The sequence below is a fragment of the Acomys minous genome (assembly GCF_964271855.1).
Source record: "Acomys minous genome assembly, chromosome: 1".
NCBI classification, from domain to species: Eukaryota; Metazoa; Chordata; class Mammalia; order Rodentia; family Muridae; genus Acomys; species Acomys minous.
In genome coordinates, this window is record NC_140483.1 from 94,917,245 (window position 1) to 94,929,863 (window position 12,619).

At 47.5% G+C, this 12,619-nt stretch overlaps 1 protein-coding gene and 1 long non-coding RNA gene across 3 annotated transcripts in view; one reads left to right on the top strand and one right to left on the bottom strand.

The window, feature by feature from the left end:
• The first annotated feature begins 368 nt into the window (after positions 1 to 368).
• On the top strand, positions 369 to 904 carry LOC311594303. Its single transcript, XR_014778037.1, has 2 exons — positions 369 to 513; positions 548 to 904. It is a non-coding gene; the product is annotated as an uncharacterized lncRNA (long non-coding RNA).
• Positions 905 to 2,163: 1,259 nt separating this feature from the next.
• The window catches only part of B4GALT1 (beta-1,4-galactosyltransferase 1), a 52,475-nt gene continuing 42,019 nt past the window's right edge, over positions 2,164 to 12,619 (bottom strand). Inside the window, exons 3-6 of one of the 2 annotated variants that reach the window (XM_084775721.1) lie at positions 8,996 to 9,129; positions 5,407 to 5,529; positions 3,464 to 3,568; positions 2,164 to 3,047 (exon numbers count right to left, since the gene is read on the bottom strand). In XM_084775721.1, the coding sequence (XP_084631847.1) occupies positions 2,915 to 3,047; positions 3,464 to 3,568; positions 5,407 to 5,529; positions 8,996 to 9,129 (495 nt within the window). In that variant the 3' untranslated portion in view covers positions 2,164 to 2,914. Of the gene's footprint in view, positions 3,048 to 3,463; positions 3,569 to 5,406; positions 5,530 to 8,941; positions 9,130 to 12,619 lie in introns of both variants that reach the window. The other variant, XM_084775720.1, reaches the window with a different exon arrangement.

A 12,619-nucleotide genomic window follows, 5' to 3' on the forward strand; every position in this document is an offset into this window, starting at 1 on the left:
AAGTAACGCACACCGTGAATACTTTGCACAAATGGCTCTCAGATCCATCCTCAACCAACCTGACATTTGTTGAGAACAGCAGACGATGGCCAGAGAGCTGCTAGGGACAATTTTATTTTGAGTTGGAAATAGGTACTGTGTGGTGAGTGAGTACCTGTGTAGTATTGGTCATTAGTTTAAACTTAGCATCTCTTTTAAGCCTGAAATTCGTCTCTACATGGTATCGTACCCACTTACAGATAATGAAGGTCCCACGAGGAGGAAGCATCTGACTTCTAGGAGCTGTGTGTAGCCTGTTGCTGTCATCGTGTGTCCCCTCCCTCCACCAACCCAAACCCCTTAAATCAGAAGAGAAACCACAGTTACAAAGATAGGGTCATTTATTCATGTTATATTACTGCATTTCAAAGGCAAAAATTGTCTGTTCTGAACATCAAGGTCAGAGACAGCCACCCTCTCCCAGCCCCAGTGGTAAATACATTTGTATACATGGGATATCAAAATACATACATAGTATCACAGGTCTGTGGAACAGCCCAGGGGGCAGTGGAGACCCTGGCGGGTTGAAGGCCAACGCAGCATTTCATTCGCCTTCCTGTGCCTCCCATCCTTCCCAAAGGCCGTGCTGCACAGGTCACCAGCAAAAACACACACAGAGAAAGGCACAGCGTGGGCTGCACCCGGGTCAGAACTCCCAGGCAAAGGAAGTGTTCCCCAACTCCTAAATCCTCCAGCCCCCAGCGAAGATGCTAGGCCGGGTGCAGGCGCAGGCCCGGCAGTGCTTTGGTTGTGCATTGGGCCTGAGGTGCTCCAGAGACTGTTGGAAGGTCAGCAGATGCAAGGGACAGGCGGGACAGCTTCCCTGGTGCTTGAGAATGGACCACAGACCTGACATGAAATAAAACCCAGCAGGGACAGCACAGAGGAAAGTCAGAGCTTTGCTTTAGGAGTGATAGAGGAAACGCAGGTGACAGCACGCAGCGCATCTGCCTCTCTTCTTTTAAGGCACTTTAGAAAAGTCAGGATCTGGGGACAGAAAACAAAACAAAACAAAACAAAACCCTCTCCATTCCCCAGAAGTCCCCTCCGTGCAGCCTGTCTCAGTTTTAACGGCCTTCTAGAGGTATGGAGAAGTGAGCGAGCAGAGATTTTGTACAACCTGGCTGCTTTGGCTGGGGAAAGTAGTTTCTAACTCACACATTAGAAAGCTTCTGGAAAAAGCAGCAAGTTAGGGACTGTGCCGCTCAAAGCAACAAAGGCACAGGTAGGATCAGGGCCAGCCATCTGCTCAGCCTATACACTAAGGGCTTAGCTCTGGGTTTAGACGGCCTGCCGCATCTTAGGATCTCAGGCCAGGCTGCATCTCTCAAGCCCTCCCGGCCTGATGCGCTGAGCACCTCTAGCCAGCTCACCTCAGGCATCTCCACACAGGGGAGTTCGTGGCTGAGCAGTGGGAGCACCCGCTAAAACCCTGAGTGGCGATGAGGGGCGTAATAGGCACCAGGATTCTCAGGAAAGATGAGGGTGTGGGTTCGGGTGAACTTTCTAGACCTAATTAAAAGGCACAATCCTGCTGGAGGATGAACAGTCTGACCCTGAGTGCCACAGGAAATTTTAGGGAAGGAAGCAACAGAGTGAAAAGGGAGAAGGAGGAAGAGCAGGAGAAAAGTCAGGGCTGGTTACTTTGGGTGGGTCGGGCGGGGGTGAGGGTGAGGTTGGGAGTGCAGAAGCTCAGAGGGATGGTAAACAACCTGACTCTTAAGATTTTCAACCTCATAGCCTAGGGCTCTGAGGCGTCAGTTCTGGGAGCCTGAGGGTCCTTCCATGCTGCCCACCTAGGGGAGTGGAGGGAGAGCTCTGTCCCTGACCCACCCTGGCAGGATGATGCTGGCCTGAAGGCTTTGCCCTCATCAAGGGACCTGAAAGTGATTTTGTTCTTCATAAAAATCTCGCCCGTCAGCTAAATCAGACGCTCATTTGTGACCCCTACAGCATACACTAACCACCCCCAAAACAGTCAACCCCTTCCACACATTTAACATACCACAATAAAAATACACAGGAAATTCAAGTTTAACATAGCATGCCCAGAAAAATAAATTGTCATGATTTAACACTCAATAGCTATTCCAATTTGGATCAACACAGAATCAAGCTATAACATGATCAGAATTCAATTTATTCTTTAAAATACTACAAACTGCTTTTTAAAAACAAAAACAAAATAACAAAACTTTACATTCAGAAATCAGACAGGGACCTGGAGACAGGTCGCATAAGTGAGAGTGCCTGCTCTGAGTATGAGGCCTTGGGATCCACACAACAACAGGATACCAAGTTCCAGGCTCAAGTTTTAAAATTCTTTTGCTAAGAAAAGACACACACACAGTGATTGTAATAGTTGCACACCGGTGAAAGAAAGTAGGAAAGGGACAGAACACAAGACTGATTAAAATTTTGATTTTTGTATAAAAAAAAAATATTCAGAGAATATCGCATTAATGTGAATCCAACAGCAGCCTTCATTTGTCATGCACTCTGAACATCACTGGTTAAAGCAAAGTTCTTATCCATTTCACAACTTAGCTGTCTCAGCGGTGCGAATGTGACCCGGGTCACTAGGTTTTGTCCTGTGTACAGTTCTGACTCTTTGAGGGCGAGACTATGGACAAGTCCAAGAAGCCTCCAAAGGCTGACCGTTTTACACTGACAAACGCCTTGTAGAATTTCATCCAGTGCCGAGCCAGGCGGTAAACATTACATTCACCTCGGGCATCTGGAAAGATGTCTGAACGATAAGCAAGGAAAACTATCACTCAGATTGTACAAATGAGAGGGACCAGCCCAGTCGACTGGCAGAGACACGCATCTGAGGTCCCTGGCCATTTTCAGGTCTCTTATTTGTACCAAAATGCTATCTCGGTGTCCCGATGTCCACTGTGATTTTGGTATATAATGGGTATCTTTGTATGTCCAACACCTGGTAGGTAAGTGAGTTCAAACCATCAAAACGCATAGTTTCCTTTGTGTGTGCAATCCGGTCAAACCTACCAGGAAAAAAAGTGCGAAGGGAATGGGTTAAAACGTAATTGGAAGAAACTGGTCAACAACATCTGTACTTCTTTCCCAACAGCTGTTTTGCCCGGGATGGTTACCACAGATTGGCTACCCGGACCACTGTGCAAGCCTCACTCGCAGCCTGCCCCCTTTAAGGAAGGAAGAGTAATAAGAACATACCCGGGCGGGGGGGGGGGGGGGGGGAGGGGGGCTGGAGACACGGCCCTGGCCGCTCTTGCCGAGGAAACCCACAAAGTGGATTACAACTCCAGTTCCAGAGGATCCGATAACCTCTTCTGACCACGAGGGCACCGGGCACACATGGTGCACATACTTAGACACAGGTAAAAACATGCACACACATATAATAACTCTTCCATGAAGAGAACACATACAGAGAACATACCTCTGAGGATTGGGTTCATTTTTCTTGTCTCTTGAGTGTCGGATCATGCGACACCTCCCCACCACAGCGCTTGGGCGTGATATAGACATGCCTTTGTGAACTAATCTGCAGAGAGTAAAGGCACAGTCATCACCGCAGCTGTCAGAAGGCTTGGCTCTAGGAGCCGGGCTACAAGACTATGGACCCAGCCACGGGCCTGTAGATGGTCACTAAGCCCAAACCATACGCATCATGCTGGGACACAGCCCAGAAGGCTTTAGGTAAAAATGTAGACTCTTTCCCAATTATACAGAAATGACAGATTCTGCAACCTTTGTAGTGTTTGCCTCGTTAAGGCCCCAAAGTGAAACATCAAATATCCAAGGGGACTGGCGGCTCTGGGTGAGAGGCGGGTGTCTAGCCATGCTGTCCCTGTAGGCTCATCTTCCTGTCTGGCATACAGTAAGCAGGTGTATCTTCATCTCTTGGAGAGCTACACTATCCATGTACCACCCATCTCTCCAGTCCTACTCTACACGCCTCCCTTCCCCAATCCTGCTGACCACTCAAGGCTGTGCTACCCCGTGAGCCTGATGCTCTGCCCCAGCAGTCCAGACGGCTTCCCAGGTAAGGGGTATGGAGGAGCAAGTGTCCTGTCTGAACCCTGTGGTGAGGTTCTTAGCATCAGGACGGGCTTTACAATGCTCTAAATGCAGTACATATTCAATATGCGCATGCCTGATAACCGGTTTGCATACGCTAACACTCAAGTTTCTGTCAAGGCCTTTATTAAGGATTTGGAGCTTTGGCAAGTTCTCACAGCGGTAACCTTGAGCAGCATGGACGCTGTTCTGACAGCCACTTTCTGTTAACTCAGCCAGTGCATCCCGATGCAGGCAACAAGTTCAGATTGGCTCCCAGATGGCTTTTACTACCCACAACCTACAGGAGACAAGCTGCTAGTTTAAGAAGTGCCTGGGGAATGTGCGAATAGGGTAAGACTGGCCACAGCATAATAAGCACGGATCACGTGGCTCTACGTAGGCTCATTAAATTACTGTCTTTTTAAAGACAAGGTCTCGCTATGTAGCTCTGGCTGTCCTGGAATTCTCGATGTAGACCAGACTCATGAAACTCAGACATCAGCCTGTCTCTGCATTTCAAGTCCTGAGATTAAAGGTGTGTGCCACTGTGTGTGTGTGTGTGTGTGCGCGCGCATACATGTGTGTATGCACATCTGAGTGCTGATGCCTGAAGACTCCAGAAGAAAGGTATTGGATCCTCTGTAGCTGGAGTTACAGGAAGTTGTGAGACACCTAAACTAAGATAGTGCTGGGAACAAAGCTCAGGTCCTCCGCAGGAGCAGTGTGTGTTTTTAACTGCTGAGCTGTCATTCCAGCTTCTACTCTGGCTTTCCTTGTTTGTGGTTAAAATTATTCAAAATAAAACCGCAGCACTAAGATGCCATGGAAGGAAACTTGCTTTACAGCAGAAAGGGACCACAGCGAGCTAAAGTCTTCTTTGAAAGAGACCCTCACATCTGGGGATCGCCCTGCTTCCCCTGCCTCATCTCACAGAGCGTGCACTGCCACATCTGGGTTTACGTGGCACTCACGCTCTCATGCTCGCTAGGACAGTGCTTTCCACACCAAGCATCTCCTCTGTGACGGTGCCTTCACACAGGACACAGGTTTGCTTCTTCAGTACGGAAAGCCATGGAGGGAGTCCAGGTAAACCTGCCCCTCCAATTCCTCCCCACCTCACATTTCCCTAAGATACTCCAAGGCAGACGCTCACTTTTGTACAGACTCTGCTAAGCACCTGAAGACCTACACTGGCGTGATCTCAGCACAGGCTGAGTACTGACTGCTTCCTCCTGGCTGCCAATCCTTCTAGAATAACCCAGCCCCTGACCCAAACACCAGAAGTGAAGCCCGAGAGGAGACAGAAACCGTGAACCTTACCTGTTAAAAATGTCGTCATCTTCCCCTCCCCAGCCCCAGTAATTATTAGGAAATCCATTGATGGCCAGAAACTGCTGTTTACTGAGAGCAGAGACACCTCCAAAATACTGAACATAAGGCAGGCTGGGGAGGAAGACAGACAGAGGGCCATGGTTAGTCAGTTTTGACCCAAGTAATGACTGACCTAGAACTCACTATGCAGAGCAGGCTGGCCCTGAACTCACAGACTCAGGCCTCTGTCTCCTGAGTGCTGAGACTAAAGGTACCTGGCCATGAGAATATTTCTGAAGTTTCTCCTTAGGCACTGGGAGGAAATTTCCATAACTGCGAGTTATCTTTGTTTAATTTGTTTCCTTTACTCACTATCTTTTCACAACCTGCCCTGAGCCAAACCAGTTCGCTTAGCTTTTGACGTTTAATTTGCTTTATATCAGGGTTCAGATATGCAGAATCTCCTTCTTTCCTAAGAGTACAGTACTGAGCCTCTGGTTCTCTAGGAACCAGTTACAAGCAGGCTAAGTCCAGCTTTTGCCCTGTGGTTCTGGAATGTACCTTCTGTGAACCTTGTTCCTGCAGAGAACCACTTAGGCAGGCGACCCTGCTCGCTGTCTTCCCTGCTTACCCTATCGGCCAATCACTTTTCCTCCCAAAAGCACAAGGTTTGAACACTAGCCCTAATGTGGCAACTGCATCTCTGGAAACTGCCTCAAATTTTCTACTTTATTCTGAGGTAGTAAGGTGCAGAGTCTACTTTTCCACATTGCCAAGTACTGGGACACCAGGGACTTTTGTCCTTCTATACCCTTTTATATCTTAAAAGCGTCATAGTAGGAAAGATAGATTCTGCCCCAAAGGCCACACAAGAGCCTTCCTGTTACCCTGTTAGGACACTGCTTCAGCCTGCCTACTTGTGACGTCATTGCCTACCTGCTTGGGGGCGTGGCCCTGCCCAGGGCTATATAAAAGGATAGACCCTCCTGTGGCTCTCTTCTCTCTCTCTCTTCTCTCTCTCTCTCTCTCTCTCTCTCTCTCCCCCCCCCCCCCTTTCCTTCTCTCCCACACTCATTTAATGAACTCCTTTATAACATAATATCTGCTGCCTGGTACCTTATTATCTTATTGCCTTATATCTTATATTATATAAACATAAAACTAAGTGCAACTCCAAACTATACTTTGGTACATATTGAACTCTAAAGAGACCATTATATAACTACATAAACTAAGGAAAATGCAGAGCATACACAAATGAGCCATATAGAACAAACACTACTGAACATCAGCTGTGTTCCTTTTCTTTTTGGAGAGGAAGTTGTATGTGGAGAAAGGGACTCACTTTGTATCCCAGGCCAGCCTTGAACTCATGATTCACTGGCCTTGGCTTTCTAAGTGCTAAGATTATAGTTATGTGCACTTGCGTAGAACTTGGGCCCCCTCCTACCTCCCCCATCTCTCTCTCTCTCTCTCTCTCTCTCTCTCTCTCTCTCTCTCTCTCTCTCTCATAAACACACACACACACACACACACACACACACACACACACACACACACACACACACACACACAGTCACAGAGTCACAGCCTTGTTCTCACCTGCCTAGGCTATCTTTGAACAGATGGTATTCCCAACCTCAGCCTCCCAGTTGCTACAATTACAGGGATAGAACACCTCGCTGGCTTGAAAGGACCTCTGGAGTTCTGCTTGAATGAATCTAAAGCAATGGATTCAGAGTCAGATGCTATGACTAAGGGCTCATATTATCCATTTTGGCACACCTCACATACATTTTTGGGGGGTTGGGAAGGTGTCAAATGCAGAACTGGGGACTGAGCCCTGGCCTCAACCATGCTGGGCAACCAACTGCTCCCCCACTGAGTTATAGCTCCGCTTCTACATCTGTGACGCCGGTTAAAGCCAAAGGCACCTAGACCAACACTAGGTCTTGTTAATCAGTGCTTTTCTAGAAATAGGTTCCTACTTCAGTGGAGTACTGCTCTCTTCACTAGACTCACTTGTGCTGCCTCTCCTACTTTTCTTATCTACCGGCATTATTTACAGAGCATCACAGGGTGTCTGCAAACCGCTGTCGGTGCTATGGTAAAGGGTTCAGTGTCTACTTGGGCCTCACCATCACACTTCAGGAGAAGAATAGAGGGTCAGAGTACAAGCCGCTTAAAAGGAAGACACTCAAAGAGAGGGAAGGAGGACAAGTGGCCACAGATTAATTCCTGAGGAGTCTAAATATGACGTTCTGTATAGAGCCTGAACAGCTCTGACCATAAAGAGACCTATGTTTTATGTGGTCCATCAAGGGAGGGGAGGAAGAGAGGACGAGAATATCTCACAGGGCAGCTGTATTCACACAAAGGCTACTAGCACAGCCTAAGCTCAAATAGCTGCAGCACAGCTTCCTGGAGCTTCAAGTTTACTTAAGGAAGGGAAGATAAATGCTTTTCAAATATGTGTTCAACTCTTCAGTGCAAACAAGGATGGACTGTGAAACAAAGCGAATATTCATTTACTCACTGACTTAGATTTTTTTTTTTTTTTTAAAGACAGGTCTTACTTTGAAGCTCTGACTGTCCTGGAACTCAGTATGTAACCAGGCTAGCCCCAAACTGTAGAGATCCACCTGCCTCTGGCTCTGGAGTGCGAGGAATACAGGTATACACCAGTATGCCTGGGCTTTTGACTTTTACAATTAAACAACTGACTATAACACTATGTTCCACATATATCAATAAGCTTTGGGTCACACTGCTGCCCTTGGGGACAGGAATATTTATCCTCTTCACTAGCAGGTTGATAGAAACGTCAGAGCCACATCTTTGAGCAGGAGCCCACGCCCTTTTAAGATTAAACAAATGACTAGAAGCCTATGTTCCAAGCAGTCCGTGGTGGCACGCCCCTGTAATCTCATCTCTCTGGGAGGCAGAGGCAGGTGGATCACTGTGAGTTTGGAGCCAGCCTGGTCTACAAAGTGAGTCCGGGACAGAGAAACAAACAAATAAAAAGACTATGTTCCACATGTGTCAATAAGGTTTGGGTCACACAGCTGCCCTTGGGGACGGGAACATTTGTCCTCTTCACTAGCACACTGATAATAAAGTTAGAGCCCCACATTCGAACAGCAGTCCTTGTTTTTGGAAACAGAACCGTGTTTCTTTGAAAGTGCTGAGCGATATAGACCAAGCTACCCAATAACTAGACTCAGTGAGCTTTGGAGAGTCCACTTTGCTTCCCAAACTATGTGGGGCAGAGGGGAGTAGAAGGTGAGGAAATCCAGCCACTGTTGGGAGCCCAAAGATAGGAGTCAAGCCAAGTATTAACCACTGTTATCAGGGTACACAGTAATTACAGGCACTCTTTCCTTCTCTGGCAATATATGACTCCAGGCTTTTTTAAAAAAGCAACCAATTCTCAGAAGTGGCATTCCCATGCAGAGCCTAGGGACACTGCAGAGGAACTGCAATTTCTAGTCCACCCCTAAAAACACAGCACCTTCGTAGCAGACTCTGGCCGAGGGTGTCTTACCTAAACCCGAATTTGTCCATTGCAACAGAAATGTGCCGTGGTTGTGAAAAGCACCTGTAGGCGTTATGGTCGTCCATCGGGATGAGGTCGACATCGCTAAACACAAAGCAGTTGTAGTCATAGTCCTTTAAGGCCTCTTGAAAGCCAACGTTGAGGAGCTTAGCTCGATTGAATATGGTGTCTCCAGCCTGGTGCAGAAACAGCAAGCGGTATGAGATGCCACACAAGCCCTTAAAGCGTAGCGCGCACAAGGGTGGGTGACGTGTCTGCTACACGATGTCACTAGTTAACTCTGGGGCCTCATGTTTCTGCCCTTCCTTCCCAAATCCATCCTGAGCGTCAGCTCTCTGAGTCAGCAAGCCCATTCCCAGGAGCCTGTCCAGTGGGAAGGGCTTACATGTGTGTGACAAACTGGGAACAATACTCAGTGTCAAGTGCCCATCAGAACAGCAGATCGCAAACAGTTACATAAGCATCACTGGGGGACTGGTTAAATAAGCCATGTGCAGCCACATAGTGAAACAGAGCTGCAAATAAATTAAATAAATAAATAAATAAATAAATAAATAAATAAATAAATAAATAAGGGCCAGGCATGGCAGGTGTACACACCTGTAATCTGGCACCCAGGCGCCCAAAGTGTGTACATTATGAGTCTGAGAACTATGTGCAGCTCTAAAAGAAAAGGTGACAGGCATTTAAATGTCATGTATAGTATTATAAACAGACCCCAGCAACACTACACAGGAAATAGTGAAAACTGGGTGCCTCTTCACTTCCGCTCTCTGTTACAGCCTGACTGACACATGGTTGGACTTCTACCTGCCCACCAGACCACCAGCTAGATGCTGGAGGACTGCCCTTGTAATGCTCACGGTATAGAGCAGGAAGCAGTCAGCGACACATGATAGAGACAAAGCACCTGCTCCAGGTCCCCAAGCCTGATGGTGGAAAGACCCTTCATATTTCAAATGACTTACCCTGGTTTTTTCCCCCAGTATCACCCATGAAAAAACGTGTCACAAAGACTTACACTTTTGTTTTTCATTCAACTGGTGCCCCACTGTCATAAAATAAAAATGTAATAGCTGGATGGATGGATGGATGATGGATGGATGGATGGATAGACAGATAGACAAGTTTCAATGTACAATGGCAGAGGATGGCACTTTCTATAAATTTCCAACCTAAGCATCTCCCTGAGGGTCACTCTAGGGTGTCTGTTCTTACCAGTGACCCAGGGTTAGCAGAGATGTCCCAGCATGGACGGCCCCTTAGCAGTTCACACAGCATTTCCTGAGCCTGTGCTTTCATTCTGACCTCACTGAAGCATGTGATGCACAGAGGACCCCCCCCCCACACACACTTTGGACTCTCCATCACTAAGGCACCTTTCCGTAAAATTCTTGGGATCAAAAGACTGGAGCTTCTACTCTGAGCATCACAAGGACTTGACGTCCATAGACGAAAACTCCCCTCTCCCTGCGCCTGCATAAAAACTTGGAAATGTTGGCACTCCCCAGCCAGGCCATCAGCTAGATAACTCAGAAACCATGTAGGAAAGGCAGGAACCAGGAAGTCAGAAGACAACCAAGAATGGGTTAAAGAATCATCTGGCACACAGGTGATTCTTTTTTCTTTCTTTCTTTTTTTCCTTTCTTTCTTTCTCCAGACAGGGTCTCTCTGTGTAGCCTTGGATGTTCTGGACTCACTTTGTAGACCAGGCTGGCCTCGAACTCACAGTGATCTGCCTTCCTCTGCCTCTCGAGTGCTGGGGTTAAAGGCGTGCGCCACCACGCCCGGTCAAGAGCTCTTTCTCTAGCCCTAACAAAGCCCTTCCCCCATGCACAAGGAGAGCAAGCTGTGCCTAAAGGAACACTCTGTTCTTTGGCTGCTCCACCACAAAGAGTTGATCTGAAATTCTGGGTGGAACTAATTCCATGTAAGCCACAGGGCAAAAAGTCCAAATAGTAGAGACTGAATAGGAAAACCAAGAAGTTATTGGACCCACTGTTACTGTAACAACATATTGCTCATGTCCATAGGGAGATCTCATATATAAGGCATAGAGTAAGTGTTTCTACCCTAGGGGTGTATGGCTTGATCATCTTGACACTCTTTTAACAATCACTGTCCCAACCCAAATTCCACTTTGGAACACAAAGCTCCAAATGACCACTTTTCTAGTAAGTTAAAGGAACGCATGCCCAAAGGCTCTTTAATCCCTCTGTGGTTATACCCTAAGAGTATCTCCAGACCCACAACTATGCCCTTCCTCCTTAGGATACTCCAGAGACCCGGGCTGGGGATCCCTGGTGGCCTCCGCTGTACCACAGGACCTGCTGGCAATGACTGTTTGAGCTAAGCATTGCCTGAGACTAAACCGTGTTCGCTTTCCAGGAGCTAAAAATTTAGAACCATGAACAAGCAAGCACCTTGGAGGCCAAAGCCCATAAACAATGGTAGCTTTGGAGCAGAGTCCAAGCAGGCCTGCTTCAGCCAGTTTCCCTGAGGGCAGTGTAACACAGTTCCTTCAGCTCAGGAAGGGCCCACGTTTAGAACTGGTCAGACAATTCTCCAAATAACCTGACCTACGCTCTGCCTCCTGTGTCTCCTCTCCAACTAGCGTCATCTCTATGAAGCAGGAAGAAGGAAAGTACACGGCAAGGCTGGGGCCCACTGGGAACCTAAAGTGGGAAGATGGGCAAAGTGTGTTTTCCTCTTCCTCCTTTGAGATTGCAGATTTCTAGTTTTCTTTGGGTGAAGTTCGTACATTTCTTGGTCAGAATGACAAACTCAATTATCTCTTTCTTTTCTTTTTTTAGTTTTTTATGAGACAGGGTTTCTCTGTGTAGCCTTGGCTGTCCTGGACTCACTTTGAAGACCAGGCTGGCCTCCAACTCACAGGGATCCACCTGCCTCCACCTCCTGAGTGCTGGGATCACACACACACACACACACACACTCTCTCTCTCTCTCTCTCTCTCTCTCTCTCTCTCTCTCTCTCTCTCTCTCTCTCTCTCTCCCCAAAGCCTCCTTCCCACCCCATGACCCTGACCACCTGCTATTTCATTCATCTAAGTGCAAACTGACTAAGCACCTAGTGCCAGGTCGGGCCAAACCCACACAGGGAGACACACACAGGGAGACAAACACAGGGAGACCCTTACTTTCGTTCCGGTCTCCTCACCTCCTGGATAACTGACTGGCTAAGTCATACCTGTGCCTCAGTTTCTTGCTTTGTCACATGGGGATGATGCAAAATGAGTTGTGAGAAATCAAATAGTATGTGAAAGGCCTCAGTGCCCTACCTGCTGACAGTTCAGCTACCACCACAGTTATGGGAACACGCTTTTTATCCACCTGGAACTACCAGATTACCAAAATGCTTGAGTCCTGTAGCCGTTTGCTAACATTCCTGGGGACTCCATCTTCCTTTTATTAAAAAAAGAAAAAGATAGCCGGGCGTGGTGGCGCACGCCTTTAATCCCAGCACTCGGGAGGCAGAGGCAGGTGGAGCGCTGTGAGTTCGAGGCCAGCCTGGTCTACAAAGTGAGTCCAGGATGGCCAAGGCTACACAGAGAAACCCTGTCTCGAAAAACCAAAAAAAAAAAAAAAAAAAAAAAAGATTTATTTATTATGTATACAGTATTTTGCCGGCATGTATGCCTGCACGCC